At 38.5% G+C, this 21,817-nt stretch overlaps 3 protein-coding genes and 1 long non-coding RNA gene across 8 annotated transcripts; 2 read left to right on the top strand and 2 right to left on the bottom strand.

The window, feature by feature from the left end:
- Positions 1-459: 459 nt before the first annotated feature.
- Positions 460-9,485, top strand: LOC143896098 (wee1-like protein kinase). 3 transcript variants are annotated; one of them, XM_077403659.1, is made up of 4 exons: positions 460-1,469; positions 3,241-3,574; positions 3,890-4,778; positions 4,930-9,485. In XM_077403659.1, exons 1-4 carry the CDS (start codon positions 1,184-1,186, stop codon positions 5,236-5,238), a joined length of 1,818 nt encoding a protein of 605 aa, XP_077259785.1. In that variant the 5' UTR covers positions 460-1,183; the 3' UTR covers positions 5,239-9,485. The 3 variants fall into 3 exon arrangements, with proteins under 3 accessions (XP_077259785.1, XP_077259784.1, XP_077259786.1); XM_077403658.1 differs by having other exon boundaries at positions 3,887-4,778; XM_077403660.1 differs by lacking the exon at positions 460-1,469 and adding an exon at positions 1,985-2,329 and having other exon boundaries at positions 3,887-4,778.
- Positions 8,994-10,782, bottom strand: LOC143896112 (uncharacterized). The gene is made up of 4 exons (XR_013256562.1): positions 10,651-10,782; positions 10,131-10,224; positions 9,774-9,882; positions 8,994-9,671 (listed from the first exon to the last, which is right to left on the bottom strand). It is a non-coding gene; the product is annotated as an uncharacterized LOC143896112 (long non-coding RNA).
- Positions 10,703-14,051, top strand: LOC143896103 (sodium/bile acid cotransporter 7). Of its 2 annotated transcripts, none has more exons than XM_077403668.1 (6): positions 10,703-10,904; positions 12,036-12,184; positions 12,334-12,563; positions 12,687-12,830; positions 13,020-13,266; positions 13,343-14,051. In XM_077403668.1, exons 2-6 carry the CDS (start codon positions 12,058-12,060, stop codon positions 13,585-13,587), a joined length of 993 nt encoding a protein of 330 aa, XP_077259794.1. In that variant the 5' UTR covers positions 10,703-10,904; positions 12,036-12,057; the 3' UTR covers positions 13,588-14,051. The 2 variants fall into 2 exon arrangements, with proteins under 2 accessions (XP_077259794.1, XP_077259793.1); XM_077403667.1 differs by having other exon boundaries at positions 10,703-11,917.
- Positions 14,052-14,161: 110 nt separating this feature from the next.
- Swm (Zinc finger protein swm) lies at positions 14,162-21,794 on the bottom strand. 2 transcript variants are annotated; one of them, XM_077403654.1, is made up of 10 exons: positions 21,540-21,794; positions 19,594-19,712; positions 19,204-19,504; positions 18,835-18,999; positions 18,165-18,532; positions 17,740-17,985; positions 16,893-17,408; positions 16,013-16,797; positions 15,453-15,704; positions 14,162-15,058 (listed from the first exon to the last, which is right to left on the bottom strand). In XM_077403654.1, exons 1-10 carry the CDS (start codon positions 21,596-21,598, stop codon positions 14,981-14,983), a joined length of 2,889 nt encoding a protein of 962 aa, XP_077259780.1. In that variant the 5' UTR covers positions 21,599-21,794; the 3' UTR covers positions 14,162-14,980. The 2 variants fall into 2 exon arrangements, with proteins under 2 accessions (XP_077259780.1, XP_077259781.1); XM_077403655.1 differs by having other exon boundaries at positions 16,893-17,396; positions 21,540-21,789.
- Between the last annotated feature and the right edge of the window lie 23 nt (positions 21,795-21,817).

The following is a 21,817-nucleotide window of genomic DNA, read 5'->3' as shown; positions in this document are numbered from 1 at the left end:
TATATTTAAAATCTTTTTTTAAATTTTTTATATATACTTACATATATTCTTATCCTCTTTTCTTCTTGATTTTATACTTATATATTTTATACTTAATATTCTCCCGAATCGAGAGAGAGAGAGAGAGAGAGAGTGCCGATTACCGTTTCGGTCTTGGAAACGCAGCTTTATTCCAGAAGCGATATTCTCCCCTGTGCATTCGATAACGTCGCATATATTACTCACCAGAAATAACATATTATATTACAACGTGTCTGAAGGAAATACGGGGGCGTGATACTTGCGTATCGATCACGAGCTATCGCTCAAGTAACGCCCGTCGCCTCGCGAGCGGACGGGCACGTTGAATTTTGAAAAAGAAAAGAATTTTGAAACGCCATATTCCTCCCCACCCCTCGCGTCTCGCTCGTGTCGCGAACGAATTGACGATCTCGGCAGTTCCGGATTCGTGTCCATCCTTTCCTCGGATCTCGCAGGAAGCGAAACGAAACGAGGAAACGGCTGGTTACTCTGTTATTCCTCGTCGAGAAACGTCTCGTGGAGAAAATCCTATTTGGAAAGCTCGAATTTTTTGCCAAATCCAGCGAAACCAACCCCCGGAGCGACCGGCAATGGTACGTGGTACGTAGTACGTAGTAGGTGTCCGGTGGTTACGAGGCGGTGGTGCGGCGGTGGTGGAAACTGTGGAAACCGGACGAAGGTGCGCCGCGCGGCGACCAATCGGCGGCCGCGTCACGTCGCTCCCCGCAGCACCGGTCTCCGCGTCGCGCGCGCCAATTGGCCGGGCCGCCGCCGCGCCGTGCTGCGAACCGGCGATTGCGCCGCGCGCGCCGCATTGCCAGTATTGGCACTATTTGGCAGCCATAATGAACGCGAACGCCGGAGCGAGCGGTACGATACTCCCGTGGATTTGAAAAACAGATTTGAATTTAATTGAAAGTGCGCAGCCGCCGAGAGTGCGCGATAACGTCGTCGATCCTCGATCCTCGATCCTCCGGTCGGTCCTACTTCCTCGTCAGCCGTAGCCGGCGTTTCCCGCGCGTGTGTGTGTGTGTGTGTGTGTGTGTGTTTCCACCTCGTCTCTTCTTCTCGTGAAAAGCGCGAGACGTGAATCCGCGCGAGCGTCGCGTCGCGCACGCCGCACGTGCGTGACGTGATCCAACGAAGAAGCCTGCCTGCGAACATGGAGGTCGCGCGAAAGGTGCACTACGATGCGTGCGACATGCAGAACGGCGAGCTCACCTGGAGCTGCGGCGGCACCAACGGCGGCGGCAGCGGCGACGGCGGCGACGGCGACGGCGACGGCGACGGCCGCGACAGTCCCGAGTGCCCCTACGTCCTCGACTCCTCCGTCGACGAATTCGACTCGCCGCCGCCGCTGCAGCCGCGCAAGCTGTTCAACGCGGCGGACTGCAACGACGACGAGCATCCCGTCAACGACAACAATAAAATTCCGATCTTCGTGACAGGTTAGAGCTCTCGCTTGGTTAAATTGTTCGTACGTCTTTAATCCCTTTTTTCTCTCTCTCGCTCCAATTTTGTTAACTAACTTTTTGCACGTCGTTGTCTGTTAATTTTGAGTGCAGCTACGGAGAATGGAACTTTACGTTTGTTTGAACTCTTTAAGTACACTTTTCCCTCTTTCTCTTTCTCCAATGTTTACAAATCGCACCTGGTTTATTTATTATGTACTTTAGCGTGTATTATTTTATATTGCAGAAAGTATAAGACGCGGCGTAGATACGAAGAAGGGAATCTTACGTTTGCTTACGTCGCATCTGAACTCTTTGCACTTTTCATCTTTCTCTCTTTGATGTCTGCTTATCACCCGTTTGATTTATTTTGTACTTCGTCGTACGTGTTTTAAGCGCGGAAAGGATAACACGGAAAGTTCCGAACTCTGCGTCTCTTTCATCCCTCTCTCTCTCTCTCTCTCTCTCTCTCTCCAACGTCTATATACCTGCTGCATTTTAAATGAGGAGCACAACGTGGTGCAGCTTCTCACAAAGGGGGGCGACCCTTCCTCTCCGCGCTACGTCACGGCGTCCCTGCCCCCCCCGGTGCGCGGGGTCGAGCGTGACCTCGTGTTTTCATTTACGAATCGAATCTATTTGGAGAAGACGAGCTCTGAAACGGTTTGCGGAAACGGTTCGCTTATACCGAGACGCATCGTGAATTTTTGCGCGGAGATCTCGCTCGCCGTTGCTAATTCAAAGAAGGGAGTAAATAATCGCGGCGCTAATTACCGAGTTTGTACTCGTACGCGTAGCCAGAAAGGATCGGATCGGTTTTGTTGCACGAAACATGGATCCCGTCGGCGGACACAGATGTGAGAAATGGACATTTGTCTTGCCAGTTTCCAGTTTGAATCCGATTCTAGACGACTGTGTTTTTCTCTTGTATTCCTTTGTGTTATCTTCTCTGCGTTTCTTCCTTGTACGCTCGTTAATCTTCTGTCTCCTGTAATTTCTCTCTTCTCAAAATCTTAATATTTCAAACACTTGGTCGAAGTCGTATTTGTGCGTGGTGCGAAAAATGATTGACATATATCGATACATTTAGACAATTTTTTTTTGCATCGTGCACAAGTACCTTCTATAAAGTTTTGTCCAATTTCTGAATTTACGATCGTAAATTGATCGATATTTCGATTACGTTTTTTTCAAATCGAAGTTGCAGCGTCATCAGTGATTCTAAAGTCTCTGTGTACTGATGTCGCGCGAGTGTATGTAATATCTAATTGTTACGCGCAGTATCGCATGTGTGCTTTGACTCGTTGGCAAAAACACGGTGTATGTGCGAGTAAACAACTTAATTCTGGTTGCTAAAAAGTATCATTCTTGTGAATGAGTTTTTAAATATTGAGTTTGTCGCTTTGAGAGATAATATTTTATATAGCCAACTTTCACTAATCATATTTTAGTGCGTACCTTGTCTTGTTTATGGTTTGTGATAAAAGTTTGAAGAAAACCCATTCTTATCTTTTTTATTTTCTAATCTGTTTCATTATTTTAAGATAATTTTTATGTGTTATTTTAATGATGTCGAGCAGTCTCTTTTTTGCTCTGAGACGAAAAAGAAAATGTAGTTTAATAGTATAACGTAGTAAAAAGCTGATTAATCAGATCAACGTTCCAATTACTTGTAAAATAAATTTGCTTGCGAAAGTTCTTTTTTAGTTGCTGAGATATCTTTATGACGACCACAAGTTTTATATGTCGAATAAACGTTTATTTGCAGGTACTCCGGTCATCAGAGCTCCTATCAGTCGCGAAACTGTTTCCCACAAGAATTCAATGGGTTGCAGTCCACCGTACAAGCGCGTTAGGGCATTACGTCTATTCGATTCGCCTGCAACCCCAAAAACTCTGATAGAGAAGAGCGTGTTAAAAACTCCGGTACCGCTAAGGTGTTCTAGATTTTTTAATCTAGAAAAACCTAAACCTTCTAAGATAAGTCCCCCCAGTTACCCGAACAAGTTGGAAAAACCCACCGCGAATTTAAATCCATTCACACCTACTGGCATGTTAATAGCAGCGAGAAAAAGGAGCAGATCCAAACGTAGTCTCAATGGGTATGTATGCAAACCGTATATTTTATAACTCATTTATTTCTTATATAATCTACTTATGTGACTAATTATAATGCTCAACGATAAAACACGGCTAAAATACTTGTCTTTACTATTCACAAATTAAGAGAAAGAGATATTTTTTTCCATATTTATTATTTCGTATTTGCGAAAATTACATTTGAAATTTTATTCGTGACGTGTCACGTAATATTGAAAATGCTGGAATATGTTGGTTCGTTTTATTAAGTTTTTATTGGTAAAACATCTATACTTGAGGTTCTTAACCACGTTACTTTCTTTTTATTGTAACAGTAGTAGTAGTTCGCCGGATGTGCAAATACCAAAGTTTGACCTCGCCGACTCCGAAGACTCCGACAACGAGTACGAGCACGCGACGAAACGCGTAGCACTGCAGGACTCGAATATATCGCGTTACCACAAGGAGTTCCACGAGCTTGGTTTGATCGGGGCCGGTGAATTCGGCTCTGTGTACAAGTGCGTCAATCGGTTGGACGGGTGTACGTACGCGGTCAAGAAGAGCATCAAGCCTGTAGCGGGCAGCACCAACGAGAAGAATGCGCTGAACGAGGTGTACGCGCATGCCGTGCTCGGCAAGCATCAGCACGTGGTCCGCTACTATTCTGCTTGGGCGGAGGACAATCACATGATCATCCAGAACGAATACTGCAACGGCGGCAGTCTAGCGGACACGATCCTCTCGATGCAGGAGCAGAAGCAGCATTTCAGCCAGGCGGAGATGCGCCAACTGCTGTTGCACGTGGCCGAAGGGCTGAGGTATATACACAGCGTGCAGCTTGTGCACATGGATATCAAGCCTGGCAACATCTTTATTACCAAGGAAAAGAAATTGCTCGCCATCAACTATGACTCCACCGATGACGGTTTCGACGAGGACGAGACCGTCGACGAGGAGATCACGTACAAGATCGGCGATCTTGGCCACGTCACTTCCATCAGCAATCCGCAGGTGGAGGAGGGCGATTGCAGATATCTTCCAACGGAGATTCTGCAAGAGGACTTTACTCATTTACCGAAAGCCGATATCTTTGCCCTAGGGCTGACCGTTTACGAAGCAGGTGGCGGTGGGCCTCTGCCGAAAAACGGACCCGCGTGGCACGACATTAGACAGGGGAAATTGCCAGACCTACCACACTGCGGTCGCGATCTGAACGATTTGTTGAAGGTGCGACCTTATTTCTTAAGTTTTATCGGCAAATAATTTTTCTGCCGATCTATCTGCTGTGTATAAGAGTCTTACGTACAGCGGATAGGTCATTTTCCCAACAAAAATCATTGCCATTCTTTTGACATTTGCTGTTTTGCGTTATTTACAGAAAATGATTCATCCCAATCCGGAAATGAGGCCATCGGCGATATCTTTGATGCAAGACCGAGTCCTATGTCCGCTCGGGAAGAAAACCAAAGCGCAATTGCGAAGGGAATTGAACGCTGAAAAGCTCAAAAATGAGATCTTGTCCAAACGACTCCACGACGCGGCGTTGTACCTGAAGTCTATCACACCGAACGTTGTCGGAGAGGGTGGTAATAGCGACCGACAGTTGCGACCGATAGCCACCAGATTATCGTCATCCCGTATTATAGGCAAAAAAGTCAATCGTAGTAATAGCACTACGAACTTTTGAATCTTTTCCTCGTTGACTTTTGACACCGGTTGAGTTTCGGAAGGTGGAGCTTGAGGGAGCGATCGGTTTCCCGAAGTCACCTTAACATGTGATACCGTATCTAGTTTCTTTTAAGTATGATTCCAGTAAAAAATAAGACGTTTATACACACCAGAATGCCGAATGAAATTACATACGATTGTAAAGAGCATTCCTCCCTATGATGATTATCTCCTGTAATACGATTGACGTTTATTATATAGCTGTAAACAACGTAATATCTTAGTACCCTTATACTATAATATGGTTGTGTATTTTTTTTTTTTGAATTGTTATCGAAAACTAAATTTGTTGGTATGCGAACGTATAGCGAGCAAGTTTGGAGTAATTTTTGGGGGAGAGCGCTGAGGGAACAAAGTTTGATTTAATGCAAGGTGTAATTTATGCTCGAATGTGACAAGATAATATAATATTCGTAGAGTCGATTGGCATAAATTTTTTTCTAAATTATGAAATGAAGCTGCATTATAGCAGGCTAATTTTGTGCAGTAAGAAAGTTTTTGAGGCCACTTGATATTCTTTCCTGTTTCAACGTTGATAGAATCTCTTGCGCTTATCGAGTTTTTTTTTTTTATTTATACTGGGCTCTAAAACTTTCCTTATTTCAATATAAAGTTTTTTTTTTTCATTAAAGTAATTTTATTCTATCTCGGTATGCAGTGCATGCGGAGTATAATAAGTAAAAATCGCATGTAAGCGAATAAAGATAAACTATTTGCGTCTTTTACCATTTTTGCACGTTCGATATTTATATGTTATAAAATCTAAAAGTTATCTCACTTTTCAGGAATTTAGGGTTTATAATCATTTTCTTAAACGTTTAAACGTTTTTCTTTTATACTTTATGAACAACGAACTTTTCCTTTTTGTAAAAATGACAATCCACGACTGAACAAGTACGTTCCAGTTGTATTAATAACAACGAAAATTGTTCTTATATCTTCTTAACCTGCTTTCGCTTGCCGATTGTAACGCTTTCTTTACAATCTCAATAACAATGCACGGACTATTTTGTATCTCGTAAAAAAAAAACCAAATTTTACCTGTATAAAAATAATAAGTACGTCCATACACTTGTCTGTCTTATTGTCTTTTTACTTCAGTCAGTATTTTGCCAAAAAAATAATAGGAACGTCATTATATTTATCCCTTTAAAATGTAAGCTTTAGCTATAGCGCGAAATCTCAGGTTGACGAGTATATTTTTCTACTGTAATATAACGTTTTATACAATGTGCCGTTTATTACTTAGCTGATCACAAAGTGGCTTTTATTATTCGTTATGAAGATACAAATTTTGCGTTACAATATTATGTAGACTATTGACAGCATGAATTTCATAATGTAGAAGAAACATTTGTTTATATTAATAATTCGTTACTTGTAATTTTCTATTTCATTAGAGATTAGCTAAGTATTAAAACTATGTAATATTTAGACAATACTATTTAGATAATCATTTACCGCTGTGGCTTTACGGCTTATGCCATAATATTGGAAACTAACGTTCCTTGTTATTTTTATCAGCATTTCTAAAGACACGCATGTTTCCGTTAACTACCAATTTCTGTTACGATCGCAAAATGATTTTGTCAAATAATTTTGCCCGTATCTAATTCTGAAATAAGTGTTATTTAATCTTATCAAGTTAAACGGAGTAACAATCGGCTTATAAGATCACAGGCACGATATTCGATTTTATATAAGTGAAATTTAAGAAATAGGTTTTTAATATCTTTTCGAAAAATGCTAATTTTTACAGTAATTAACATTTATTTAATAGCATCGGACAAATTAAAGAAATGCAAATTAATGCGCACGTTATATCAAGGATTATTTTAAATGTAAGCAACATATGTCAAGTTTAATTCTTTTTCTGTGATTAAAGATACTGCTAGGATCGATCGTTTTAATCAAATTTATCTTGTGCTGCTGTTTTATTTGGTAAATTTTGCTTCTTTGTTGAAAAAGAATATAAAGATAAGATCAGGCATGCTTTCTTACGCGTATTTATCATAGAATAATCCTTGACACAGATATATGCACGCGTTTCTTTAATTTGTCTATTAAACTACTATTAAATAATTGCTATAGTTATTATTACGAAACTTGGAACGATAGGATAATAAAATTAAAAACCTATTTCTTAAATTTTAGATTGAATATCTATTTGAAAGTGTCAAATTTCAACAAAGTTTCGTACGAAATAAAAATATGACACGAGCAATTATCAACATACAAATAACAGTTTCCAATCGTGAATAACAAGTTGATGGTTCCTATGTTTTTCACATGCTGCTGATGCCGCTCTTTTTCCGCATATCGAAACTTTTATTTCCACGGCGGAGAACAAATTGCTAATAATAGACATTCATGCTGCTCAGGTGATATGTTAGCATTTAGTTTGCAGGATTTTACTATATTTCCCAAAGATTGGTGTTATCGTTAATATACACGTTGACTTCCGTAGATGTTTCTCTGACGCCAACTTCGTCACTCTGCCAAGTTGTAAAGCATGCTGATGTAATTCGAATTCTTGGTATTAATAAGGGGAAGCTTGTGAAAAGCGACTTGGGCGATTGTTTTCATCTGCTCCGAGCGAGTGAACTGTGTCACTATATAAAATAAAACAGCGTATTTTTTAAGATTTAGTATCTTGAAAAAAAAATCATATTGCTATCAAGAATATGCAACTGTCATTGGGTCTGTTCGCGTTGTTTCCACTTTTAGCATTCAGCATCTTCGCTTTCTCTCTCTCCAACGGCCGAATATATATTTATCACATTTCAAGTGCAAAAATGTTTGGGGATTTCAAGCAACGCGAACAAGCCTATTGTTAAACTTAGTACAAAATTTTGTACTAATTAGTATTTAAACTGTATGATTATATATCCATGAGATATAGTAACATCAAATTGTTTTGATTGATGCATTATTTTTTTATGTATCTTTTACACGAGTCGTTTGTATAATAAGCATCTATTATAATTTAATGTGCTATTATAGAACGATAGAAATTAACAATATAGTGACGCAAAATGTACGATTAATCGATTAATTTATAAATTGATTGAATGAACGAATTCAATGGATTTATTAATTTATATATTGATCGATTTTAATTCATGAACTAGATCAACAGAGATGATTTCAATATAATATAAGCAAAACGGAAGATTGTTTAAATTATATTTTGTGTCTTTTATATTAAGATTTGTATCGTTTTATATAGCAGTGTGACACATTTCAGTGTGATACCTTTGTTATACAAACGCATTATTTTTTACATTATTTTTCGCGTTACGCTCGGAAAAGATTAAAAAGAGCCGGTTAGTCGCATGTTACAAGCTCGTCTTGTAAGATTTTTTTTATACTTTCGTTGATTCTAACGAACATAGCATGCCAGACAATATCTCCGTTTTATATAATACATCGCTAGTTATATATATATAATTAATAGATCGGACAATATATATTCAACATATCTCCTGCTAGTTTGTCATACAATGTTATTTTTCCCCCTATTTTGTTGACATAAAGAACCGAAAATCCTGCGCTTGTTTATCGAATGTGATACATGCGAAGGGGAAGTTTACGATTTTTGTATGCATATTCGCATAATGTACCTAGTTTTAAGACGTTACTGTATTTATATATGAAAACAATTTGGAAAACGTCGTATGTCGAAAAATATATGCATGAATGTCTTTCTAAATGAAGAAGGGAAAGTAAAGTTGCACCAGCAGCAGGACGAACTTTAAGCGTGAACAAGTTCATATCCTGCTAAGTAAATATTTAAGCTTAAATTGTTTCAATTATTAATTATTCAATTATTAATTATTATATTACTATTATTATTATTATTATTATTATTATTATTATTATTACTACGAAGAACGTTACTTCGCGTAAGAGCTAACTTGAACAGTTTTCGGCGAGCACCGATAAACACTGGTGCTAGTTAACGCGTACAAATTAGCGGACTTGGCTCATCGGAGCCCTCCTATATATGTAAAAATTGACAGTAACTTCGGACGTGTGTCGGCTGATTTCACAACGAGCGTAATGCATCACATACCGTGATTCGATTGGGTTGTTAATGTTATATGGTTTGCATTTCTTCATCATTGAATTTACTCCTACTGACATTTTGTGAGATAACACTTGAAAATTCAATAAAGGGAGAGAAAAGAAAAAATTGTATTACTACGAGTGCTTAACGAAGAACGATTCGTCCTGACCTGCATGATGATCTATCCCATGATTTATCCCAGGAGATACGAAACCGAGGATGTCCGTCGAGGATTCCTCTTGCATAACGCTTTTCTAACGTGTACAATCGTTGAGAAAGATTCAGAGTAAAGTCGTTTCGGGGTGATCAGCGTCGTTTCTTTCCTATTGAAATAAAATGGCACAGTTCCATGACGCATATCAAATTGACTTTGGATCTGTTTACGTTCCGGATACTTTGTTTTTCTACAGTAGAAAGTATCTTACCATTTTTAATTTTTTGTCACGTGAGAGTGAACGGGCCAAAAATAAAATTCGGATTTTTTTGCCCGATGGGCGATCGCATTAAGCTCATCCAACATTCCCAATTGAGGATCTAAAAAAGAGACTTTCGTGAATACATATAATCCGCAAAGATTCTCTAATTGTTTTCCCCCTTGAAGTAAACTTTACTTCGATAAAATCTAACTTAATGCTTAAAACACTTAATGTCAACAATTAACAGTTTAAAAACTAAGTACAACGAAAAGGGCGACAAAGAATTTGTTCTACAATTATTAATACAATTAAATATAGATATTGAAGGGTGAGAGAGAGAAAGAGAGAGAGCTTTATTATACTTGCTTTTGTCGATCGCGCCGGTTAACAGATATGCCAGTTATGAAGTAACTTTGTTTTTCTTTCTGCTTCGAAAGGACCCGAGTCTGACATTCTAAATCTAAATAATTACCTGTTTAAGTGTTAAAATAAATCATCGAGGCTTTCTATTTTCAAAACACGCGCTGCCTATAAAATTATGACAGCCCTGGCGAAAAGGTTTTCCATATTGTAGATTTATGAAAAATTCTATAAAAAAACGTCAAATTTTTCGGATACTAATTGGATAAGGATTTTTGAAATATTTCGGTATCTATATATGTGTGAACAATAACATGGATTTCTACGAAAATGTGTTGGCGAGAAAAATCTGAAATAATTCGTTACTATTTTGTCTGAGTTTTTTAAAAATATTTTCATTTCTGTAAAAAAAAAAATCTTAAAATTTTCATAGAAATTCTAATAAATAATGTGAAAAATTTCGAGATATTTTTCCACCGGGGAGGAACTGCACGATCTATGCTTGGTACGTCTGTGGTCGTCTTACGTCACTCGTATCTGCTCGTATCCATGGAAACGTTTCGTTGGTCTCGTCTGCTGATCCTTTCACTCCTGCTCCTGGTGATTCTGGATCTGGATTTCCTGGTCATTCCTGCCTCGAAGATGTCACGGAGGGCCCTCGTTCACCTTTGCCCGGTGCAGTTCGGTTAATTCGAAGGAGGAGCCTCAAAATTAAACGAAGAACAATAATAATAATTCTACGCGAAACGTGTCGCCAACTAATAGATAACCTTCATTGTCGTAAATAATTCCGCATGTTATTACGTCTGCGAAAGCTACTTTTCACGACGAGTTTTTCCTTCTTAGATTCACAGATATATATATATAGCTCGCAATGTTTTCGTTATATTTTTGTCGACTATAGACTATGTACGATAGTGGTGTAACGATAATGCATGTACGCTATATAATGGCTGTCAAATAAATAATCTTCCGTGTACGAAAGGAATTCCCTTATTCAATTGGCACCAATTTCAATTCCTCGAATATGTCATAGGAGGATAATCCTGTGCGACGCGTTATCTTTTTTTTTTACACTCGTTCCATCACTTTCAGATATACGCTTTCATTTAGCACGACGACACGACGAGAGGATAGAGGATCGTATAGAATATAAGTCACCAAGATCGGGGCGCTTGTGTTTCTAAATTGTTTATAATTGGACACGTTTTTACGAGAGTCTACGTCAATCTCTATTATTAATTCTCTTTTGCGTAATACTGTTTTTTTATCCGCAACAAGATTCGAACATCAGATGTATGAAAATATCATAAGAATCTACATTAGAATCATTTCTGTTTCTCTTGCGCTGGTGCGCTGGTTTTTCTGTCTGCAACAAAATTCGAACGATCAGATATATGAGAATATCACAAGAATCTATATTGAAGTGATTTCTATCCTGCTTTAATTAATTACATGTACTGGTAATTAATAGGATGCATTTGCAGCAAGTTTCTTCCAGTTTTTCATCTACCGACATTTTATGCATCTTGTTTCTAAGAATGTTATTTTCATTGTTGTTCCAATCGACGAGATTGATATGGAGATACATCTACGGCATCAATTAACTTAAATTATTTGAATACAATTTGTATAATTAGAATATAATAGCCAGAAATGAACTTATACGCTATTGATAATGCTGTCTTAAAGTTGAAGAGTTAATTTCACATTTCTCTTTGCTCTTTTCACCTCATTGAAAATGGTTTCTGTAGAGCCTGTGAAAATTTTAGCTTTCACGCATGCTTCTTTAGGTAAGATTATCAAAGATGATTATTACTTTATAACTTCATTAATTCAATATGCTAGTAATGTCTCTCTACCGTAGGATGCTGATGGAGAAAAATATAATGTATTGTTCGTTTTATTCAGGTGCGTTTCGAAATAATTTGAAATGTGTGTAAAGATCAATCTGCATCCGAGGAAGAAAACTGGTCTTTTCTATCGATATGGATATGTACTCTTAATGCTCGCATGCATGGTATTTGCGACCATTCAACCGCATATTGGCGGAACGAACGGTAAATCGGTTTTTTCTAGGCTTCAATGCATACTTCAATAAAGAAAAGAGAAACCATATTATGTGCAGAAAGAATTTTTGCTGTATTTCCTATCATATCAATTGAGATAATAGGGCATTGATGTTACGGTATTGCGTTTTCCGTTGCAGGTCTGATCAACGGTAACTTTATTATTCGCTATTTCGCTGTGCCTTTAACGTACTTGGAAGCTGGATTATTATGCGATCCCAAATCTCTTTACTCGACGCTGAAGAACGGCTATCTTCTGACATTTGTGATGGTTTTCGTGTACATTTTGATGCCCTCTCTAGCACGACTCGGGACGTATCTGTTGATGACCTATGCGAAAGTTAATGTGTGGCTACTCAAAGGAATGGAGGTGATCCAAAACATTTTTGTAATTAACGCACGATAGAGAGAGATACGCTGAATGGGGCGCATGGCTCTATAATACTTGTAATACTTTTCTTATAGCTGATAAAGCAATTGTTATATATTTCAGGTCCTTTACTGCATGCCACCGCCATTCAGTACGGGGCTTGCCTTGTGCCGTTTGGCACAGGCTGATTTGCCCACGAGCGTAATTACCACCCTCGTTTCGCACTTTGGAGGATTATTCTTATCTCCTATTTTACTATATCTAATGGTAAATCCTTTTACCCGCAAGACATATGTTTTCTTATTGGAACACATTATACGTGTTCAACAGTGTATCATTTACCTTTACATATTTATGTTTATACTGTTCTAGCATACGTTTACACAATTAGAGTTTATTTTTTTAAATAGCTATTCTGAAAGACTATAAGACGTCGTAAATAATTTTTTTTAACAGTTAGGGACATCTACTCCACCACTAGTCGGAATTGACGTCAGAGAGACTATATACAGCACGCTTATTCCACTGGGGACGGGTATCGTTCTACGGGCATTCGTACTGAAAAACAGATGCTTGAACGTTAATACGAGTTGGTTTTCCCAAGGTTTGTTGCTAGCAATAGCGTATCACTGGTTTTGCGACGCTGTTCTGGCAGATGCTTCATCATTGCAAGCGGTGGATATACTGTTCTGCGTACTCATTAGTAAGTTATTATAGCTTGTATTTAATCTTTCGAATAACACATCCAGCATATTTAACGCTATATGTATCTTTTCAAGCATGCCTGGGCCAGCTCCTTCTTAGTAGTCTATGCTGGATCTTGTGCTCTCAGTGGTTGCCACGGGATATTCTTCTGGCTGCTTTATTTACCAGCACTCACAAATCCGTTAGTCTCGGCGGTTGGATCTTGCGTGGAGCGTATCACGGCTCAGCTCATGGGCCAGCAGTGAATTTGCCATTAACAATATTACCCGTCGCACAATTGTTGTTAGGTAGTTTGTTAGCCAGCTGGCTGGCTCCATAAGAAAAAAAAAAGTTAAAGTGGTCTTACTTACAAATGCCCACATTCATTTTATAGAGAGATATCGTTGTATCTTCCAAGCTTACAGTTTGTACAAGATGTACGGTAATTAACATTCCGGTTCTTTTTGCTTTATCTTCGAATCCTAAAAGGAATGACTCGTAAAAATTATTACAGATCAATTTTAAGAGATATTTAATCAATCTGGAGTATTAAAAGTTTATTTAATAAAGTATATTATAGAAAAAAAATAGATAAATTGAATAAATATGTCGATATCAACGTCCTATAAATTTTTCAAAGGTGTAACTATAGTTAAGCTCAATGCCGCAATGTAGAGGATCATTTTTACATTTCACCAAATAATTTTATTCGCTCGTTAATGAAATTACTAGAAATGATTACGTTTTGGAACCGAATAATTTTCCATACGAATATTTATGTTATTTATGATCGTTATATATCGTGTAATTCAATACTTACCTTGAAACTGGATGGAATGGTTTGTAAGAATGATGTATTACTGTTTTGATCTGGATTGAAAGAATTTATGTAAATAATGCGCGAAATATTTCATATCTATATATATATATCTCATTGCATTTTTCAGCAATCTAATCCATTGACATCTTTTAAAAAGAAACAATAAAGATGATACATTGTACTGCTCATTATTACAAGAACCGTTTTAAATAGGTACAATAGATAAAAGTCAACAGCCAATCGAGCGAGATGTTACGACTTACGATTGAATTATATAATATATAGAGAGAGATACCTATTTATATTATATAAATTACAAATATAGTTTCCTCATCTTCGAATAAAAAAGTTCTGGATATCCTCGAAATTACAAGCTCCTACTTATTCTAAGTCCGTCTACCATGTTAACGAGCCTTTAAAATAACAAGAGCTAGGAAAAACAATTCGAGTTCTACGTATAAAAGAAGAGGACTTGTGAAACTCAGAATGACAGGTGTTTCTTTTTTTTTCCCATACAAAACATAGCGGCTTTATTCTACAAATAATAGGGATAAATTTTGTTCAATTATTCCTGTTCGAAAAACTTGCGTGTTGATTCTCACTTATCCTTCTTTTTCCTTTCTCTATTTATGTTGCGCCACTTAATGTGATACGTCGTACCGTCACTGGTGCGCACATGTATAGTATATTCAATAATATTAACAAATAGTGTAACACTCATGATAACGCTGATGAGCACGATGTAATTCGATTCCTTCGTGTAAATCATGGCAATAGACGCATCAAACGGCGGTGCAGCAATGTAGGCGTAAGTACCAGGTCGCGTATGACGATCGGCCCGGATGGTCACGCAGTCGTTACGTTTGACACCAAGCTCCTGTCACAAATGGCGCTGACGCTGACGCCGATGCTGCTATCGCCGCCAGCTACGCGACTCCCCGTCCTCGTCTTCTTCCTCCTCGTTCTCTTCTAAGAGAAACGCCTCCGTGCCCTGGAAAAATTTGACATCTTTAACGCTTGAAGAACCAGCAGGAGATATGGAGATGCTCTTATCGTAGAATGTATATATATGTTAATTAAATTTTTACTGCACAAAAGAAACGGCATGCCGTATCAGTGCTGCGTTTTATGTAAATTTTCAGACAAATAACAAAAATTCTTTCTATTAAATATCTTCTTGCCTATTTTTTTGCGAAATAATAAAAGTCGTAGGAAAATCTTCTTGATCGATATAAACCCTAAAATATCTGGAAAAAATTAAAATTCTAAATTCTCATATATTATCAGAGAATATTTCTTCATTTTTTAAATAACTTTTTTGTACATTCTACTTAAACGGACTATTATTTTTATCAAAGTCGGAATTATACGAGTCTTATGTTTACCTCTAAGTCGATATCCTCGTCTGCAGTAGGTGCAGTTTGTTCGGAACGCGATGAGAGCTGTATAGATGCGCTCGAATTAGTAGCTCCTCCACGATGTAGATGATGGCCGGACACCCAAGTTATTGATAACAGTCTGTCTTGAAAGGTGCGTCCTTTCACTAGGGCTACCTCAGCCTCTTTCCTCGATTTGAAATTGATAACGATCGAAGGTGTCGCGTCGTCGACTATTTGATTTACTATTTCACCAAATTGCTGGAGCACAAGAGAAATTGGTAACATTAATTGCACGTCGTGTGCTTGTTGAAATGTCAATAAAAAAGATATATGGAGCCTTAAGTTATACATTTGTAACAAATGTGCAATGCAAAACTGTTGGTTACCAGAAGAATAATAATATAAACACATTGATCTTAATGTTTCTACTGACAAAGAATAAGTTTTATGAAAAATAATTAAAAATTCAAGAAATACAGATACGTACGTACAAGATCTTTTTATATCTCTTATTTTTGAGCGACAAAAAAATTGCTGTACAAATATTACGAATGCATAAATCTTACTTGAAAATGCGCTAGAACCTCCGCCTTTTCTTCAGTTTCATAACCGGAGACTAGAAGACTCGTTGGCCGATGATCCACCGAGACATGAGCGAAACTTCCTCTGCCGCGGCCCCTGAAAGACAGCGAGGTGCCGCGTGCGACCCGGCTGACTTTCGCGCCTCTACCCACACCGGGATTCGTGTTCAAGCCCAACGCGGCCGCCTGAGCTCGAAGTTCGTTCAATCTCTTCTGCAACTCACCAGCGTCTTGGCCTTCTTGTTGCGCGGTCATTAAATCTAACTCGGCGTCCAGGATCTCCTTCTGCGCCTGCTCCCTAGATTTCACCTGCGACTTGTTACCGCCAATCTGGCCGTTCGCGGCCAAATCCTTACGCAAATTGTCGACCGACTGCTGCATAGCCTTTATCGTCGGCATAATCGATTCCTTTTGTTCCGGATTCTTTTCAGCCTTGTCAATCAGGGCACGCAATTCAATCAGATGCTTGTCCAGCAATTCTTGTTTCCTCTTGCGCAGATCGGCGGTCAGCTTTATCGCCTCCTTACGCTTCTCCTCTTGTTTCTTCTTTAGCGTTTCCTTAGCCGCTAACATCTCTTGCGTTTTCTTTATCGCGAGAACCTTGTCTTCTCGAGTAGGAACAACAACGGCAGCTTTAGGTGAAGTCGGAACCAAGGTTTGCGTGACTTGTTCCTCGGTCGAACGACGCGTGGGAACGTACTCGTTATCTTCGGTTTTCGCCGGTAATGTTACCGCGGCGCCTAGTCTTTCTTTCACAGAGGGACGGCATCCTGAATACAATAAAATTATTCGTTACTAAGTCACGCTCGACATTTTAACGTCTACAATATTTATTGTGGATAATAAAAGATGCGCTTTATCTTACCCGGTGGCACATTTTCGATTGCTCCACCAGCCGCATTATTATTGACGTTATTATGCCAAAATACTTTAATAAATCTATTATTCAACACAGCCTCTGTGCTTCTGTAAGCAGACTTTGCTTCGGTTGGCAGCTGGAAGGTAACCAACGCTGCCTCAGGATCGCCGCCGAAATTAACTTGGATATTTACAATTTTACCGAATTTGGAAAAATGATTATTTAATTGTGTTATGTTGTTTAAGCTTCGTGGAACCTTTTTCAGTTCCAGAGAGCAATTGGCCGGGTTGTGCACTACTCTCTGTTTCGGTCCCAGACGATTAAAGTCAAACGCTTGTTTGCGTTTCAGCGGATTGCTCTGGGTGTGAGTGATTTCCGACGAATTTGTGTGAGGAATAACCGGCACACTGATCAGTTCTCTTTGTCCCCTGCCGTAAATCCCAGGCGCAGGTTGCGGATGTCTACCCCATGGCATTCGTGGCTCCATGCTAGGTGCGTCCGGATTATATTCTGCGAAAACATCTAACACATTTAATTCATTACCTTTAAAAAAATATGAAATACCGTATTTATAACTGTAACGCTATAACACACGATTGTAATACAGCTTTATATAGCTATTCTTTCTTTTTTAATTCGTCGATCTTAGAGTTATAAAATGTATTAACAGTTCACACAATTTGGGGCTAATATTTTAAATTAATTGGTTAAAAATGGTCAATTTTGCAATTTTCATTAATGCCTCTTTGGCAATAACACGTACAGTCAAAAATGTAGTTTTCTTCTTTAAAAAAATATTGCTTTATCATGATATATTAAATTATTGAAACATATACAAGATGGAAATACATACCCATATTAGAGTGGTGGTTTCTTAAATGAGGTGGTGGTAAACTGGCAAGAGGGAGATGTGGCGGTGGTGGATTACCGTTAGGACCCTGCGGTGGTTCTGGTACCGTGGCCACTGGAACTGTTCCTGGAGCTTGAGCACTATGCGGTCCGAAACTCAAAACACGACTAAGTGCCACATCTTCCAGTACAACTGGGTCTGTGCCGTGATCATAGGGACAAAGATCTCCCCTCATGCAGTATCCCTTTTCTACAAACATAAATATAAAAGAGATAACGAGTGATGTCTAAATGTAATGCCATTTAAAAGAAACATATATTTCTCGTGACTTTGAGTCATTTTATTTTCACTGTCAGTTTAAACTTTTAAAGAAACGGCAATTTTTTTTAAACGCGATAGTTATTCTTCTAAATAATCCAGATACATACCGTCAAAGTCTCTGCAACGTCTCTTTGCTTGTTGTTGAAAAGAACTTGTCTGATTATTTGGAATACTACTCGCAACAGCGACAACACTTTGTATCGATTGACTAGTCGTAGACAGCCTCATGTCTACATCTCCGTGATTACTATCTTGTGTTGGTGTACCACCACCAGGACTGCCCTCAATTCGATCCGTTCTATCTACCTCTATCCTTTCGAAGCGATCGATCTTCTTCCGTTCTATTGATCTTGAACGCGAACGGGATCGAAGCGGCGTTGGAGATCTGTTTCTGAATCTTGCTCGATGATCGCGACTGTCTGGACCGTCGCGTATTCTAGGTCGTATCGGTGATGAACTGCGACTCCTAGTACGTCTAAAAAATAAAAATACATAGTGTACATAGATATCCAAGGACCTGTTTTTGAAGAATCTAAGAAAATGGAAATTCAATAGTTAATTGAAAGGAAACAAACAAAGAAGTATCTTAATATAAATATTAAACAGTCTGATATACGCATCGCTCAGCGTTGATGCAACTACCTATCAGCAAGGTCTTTTTCCTCAAAGCGTTAAGAAAAAAATAATCAGACTCGCGATTTATGATAAAAGTTTTTATTGAAATTTTCATCAAATTTCATTAAATATTTAAAATACAAATACATGAAATATACGCACCTGCGATCATGTCGTCTGGTACTCATCGGTGGGGATTCGTTTCGCCATGGGCGACTTCTATCTCTTTCTCTATCACGTCGAATGTGTTCTCTACTTCTGGATCTACGTCTGTCCCTTTCCCATGATCGTGATCGTGATCGTGTTCTCGATCTCATTCTTCCACTCCTATATTTTACACAGTATAATAGAAAAGTTAGTATTATTAAGACTTAATATGCTAAAATTCTTGTACTTTTTAACTCTTCTTTGTTTCATATAAGCTTTATATATAATCATTGATAACCATTGAATAAATAAGCGGTTCGTATAAACATTGAATTATATAGAAATTAATTTTATACTTTACTTTAATCGTAGAGAAAAGATTACCTGCTTCGAGATCGTTTTTCCTTTTCTTTATCTTTATCTGAATCAGATTTTCTAGTCTCGCGTTTACTAATTACAGCAGGTGCGGATCCATTAATTTGAAGTGGGACAGGCGGGTTCGTAATTATAGGTACTAGTGGAATTGTTGCATCCATTACTTTCTCCGTTGATGATGGTACAATTGGGGCGGGTGGATTTACGCCGGGTGGTGTCCCACCACCATCAGGCTCACTCTTAGGTGGTGGGAGCACGTACTCTTGAGTCTCTAACGTCTTGAAGAGCACGTCCACAAAGTTTTTGGTTTCTGGAAACAATGCAACGCATTTTTAATGTCGGAAAAGCGATAGATCAGATTTCCAATTTACATTATCGAATATTTTTGTGCAAACGTACCGTGTTGTAGAAACACATCCAGCTGCTCGACCATACAGCCACGTAGTTCCTCCAAAGTTTTGTCTTTCTTGACCAACGCATAGACATATTTGGCTAAAGCAGCAGGATCTGCATCGCACCTAATAAAAGAAAATAAATTATTTAGTAATAGGCATTTATTGGGAAAAAAAAAAGCTTCTACTATATAAATACTTGAAAAGTTTATTCAAAAATGTAAATATTATAAAACTTAATCTCTCTCTAAGACACTATATTAATTAAATATAAAATTCTTTTATGCATAAATATTTGATCAAATTCAATGATGCTGTTAGCAAAAAAATACTCCTTTTTATTATAATTAAAATGTACAAAATAATTAATTGTAAAATACTATTATGCAAAAGTAAGATAAAAAAACATATAAGGATGTTCTAATTAAAATAAAATTAACATATATTGCTTGTACTTGGAATAAAGCAAGAGAAAACATAAAGCATGTATAAAACAATGTTCATTATTCCATGTTCATTATTTTCCTTAATTTAAACATTTTTTGCATTATCTAAATCATTTTACTGGACATGACAATTAGTTGCTTCACATTAATAACAATTGCTCGCTTTCTTTTTTAGTAACCCATTTACATTATGTTTTTACTTCTTTACCGTTTCAACTCCATCAATCATAATCGTATATGATCTACAGTTAATCTATAATCTACAGTTTGTTGAAAATTATATACATTAGAAAACTTTCCTTCTTCAGGAAAGAATTCCAAGAGTTTATTCTAAATTAAATGATATAAAACCCCTAAGTTATATAACGTAACTGCAAAGTGAAAAGTATTTTGTACTAGGCACCAATTGTAGCATTGCGATGCAAACAGGTCGTTAAATATATGTACTTTGTAGAACTTAACAAAAACAAAGCTTATATATTAATCAGAAATTAGTTTTCAATTCTCCTTGTGCAGTTGAAGTATAAATTATACCATATTTATATCAAAAATAAATGTTTGTTCCGCCAATAATATTTAACCAAAAATAATATATTCAAATCGACAACAATTGGCAAAAATTATACATAAACTTCGGGTCCTTATCAAGTGATCTAACAAAACAAAATAAACCATGGGTTGAAACGTTGCGAAGTTTATGTATATTTTCTGCCAATTGTTGTCGATTTGAAAATATTATTTTCATATTTATATCTCCAAGGTAAAAGTGTACTTTTTTAAAGCAACTACGCAAAATCAATCAAACGTCAACGTGATCAAGTGGCAAGTTAGTACATAGTTCATCTGTAAGATCAGAATTAAAAAAAAAAAAAAAAAAAAAAAAAAAAAAAAAACAAAAAAAAACAGCATGCCAATTCCTATTGTCACTCGATGAAATAACTTTCTAATCGTCTCATTCGCTGTGGGACACAAGCAAGCTACAGTTACCTACAGTGATCCCAAATGAAAATATCAAAACAAAGATACCAAATGTTCATTTGCTCAATCCAACACAAATCCCTTTGCGGACCAACAAATAATACCGTAATAAGGTCCCAGAATTTAATATTCGCAATTGCAACGTCAACAAATCGTTTACGAGAAGAGACGGTTATCTCAGTGGAGATCCGCTCGTCTCCCACTATTAGTCTCGGCTAGTCGGCTAGACGAAGCTGCTGGGGCTGGGGCAGCGCGCTGGTGCGAGCGAAGACAGGAAGCTGCGGGTGCTCGTACTGCTCGTGCAGGGGGATGGGCAGGAGGGTGCGGGAGCGGCAGTCGGCGATGCAACCCCGCGTAAATACCGTGTCGTCGCACGGGGAACGGGGACTGGAGATGGGAGACTGGGGGAACTCGGAGAGATTGAAGAGCGCGGCGCAGCCACACGTACGGCCATTTACGAGTACCCACATACGCGCGCGGAGCGGTGCGCTCTGGCTCACGGGGGAGAGCGCGGACTTGGCCTACTTACAGCGGCTCCAGCACGGTGGTGAGCCACGCCTTGAACTGGTCCGGATTGTTGATTATCATCCTCGGCGGGTGCCGCGTCACGGTCGGGCATAGAAGGCCTTCGCGGATACGCGTCAGTCACGCGGAGTGCCACAAGCGAACGTGAAGTCAAGTACCCTCCTTAGGTGAAGACAGTCGCCATTCTGAAATCAGTCGCTGTCGCACTGGCACGGGGCAGTCGCGCGTACCTAGAAGGCGCCCGCTGTCCGTCGCGAGGAAACGTCGCGGGATTCGCGGGAA

Source organism: Temnothorax americanus, unplaced genomic scaffold (genome assembly GCF_048541705.1).
Source record: "Temnothorax americanus isolate GAGA-0224 unplaced genomic scaffold, ASM4854170v1 Scaffold18, whole genome shotgun sequence".
In the NCBI taxonomy this organism is placed as follows: Eukaryota; Metazoa; Arthropoda; class Insecta; order Hymenoptera; family Formicidae; genus Temnothorax; species Temnothorax americanus.
Note: the sequence above shows the minus strand (reverse complement) of the source record. Positions and strands in the feature narration are given on the sequence as shown.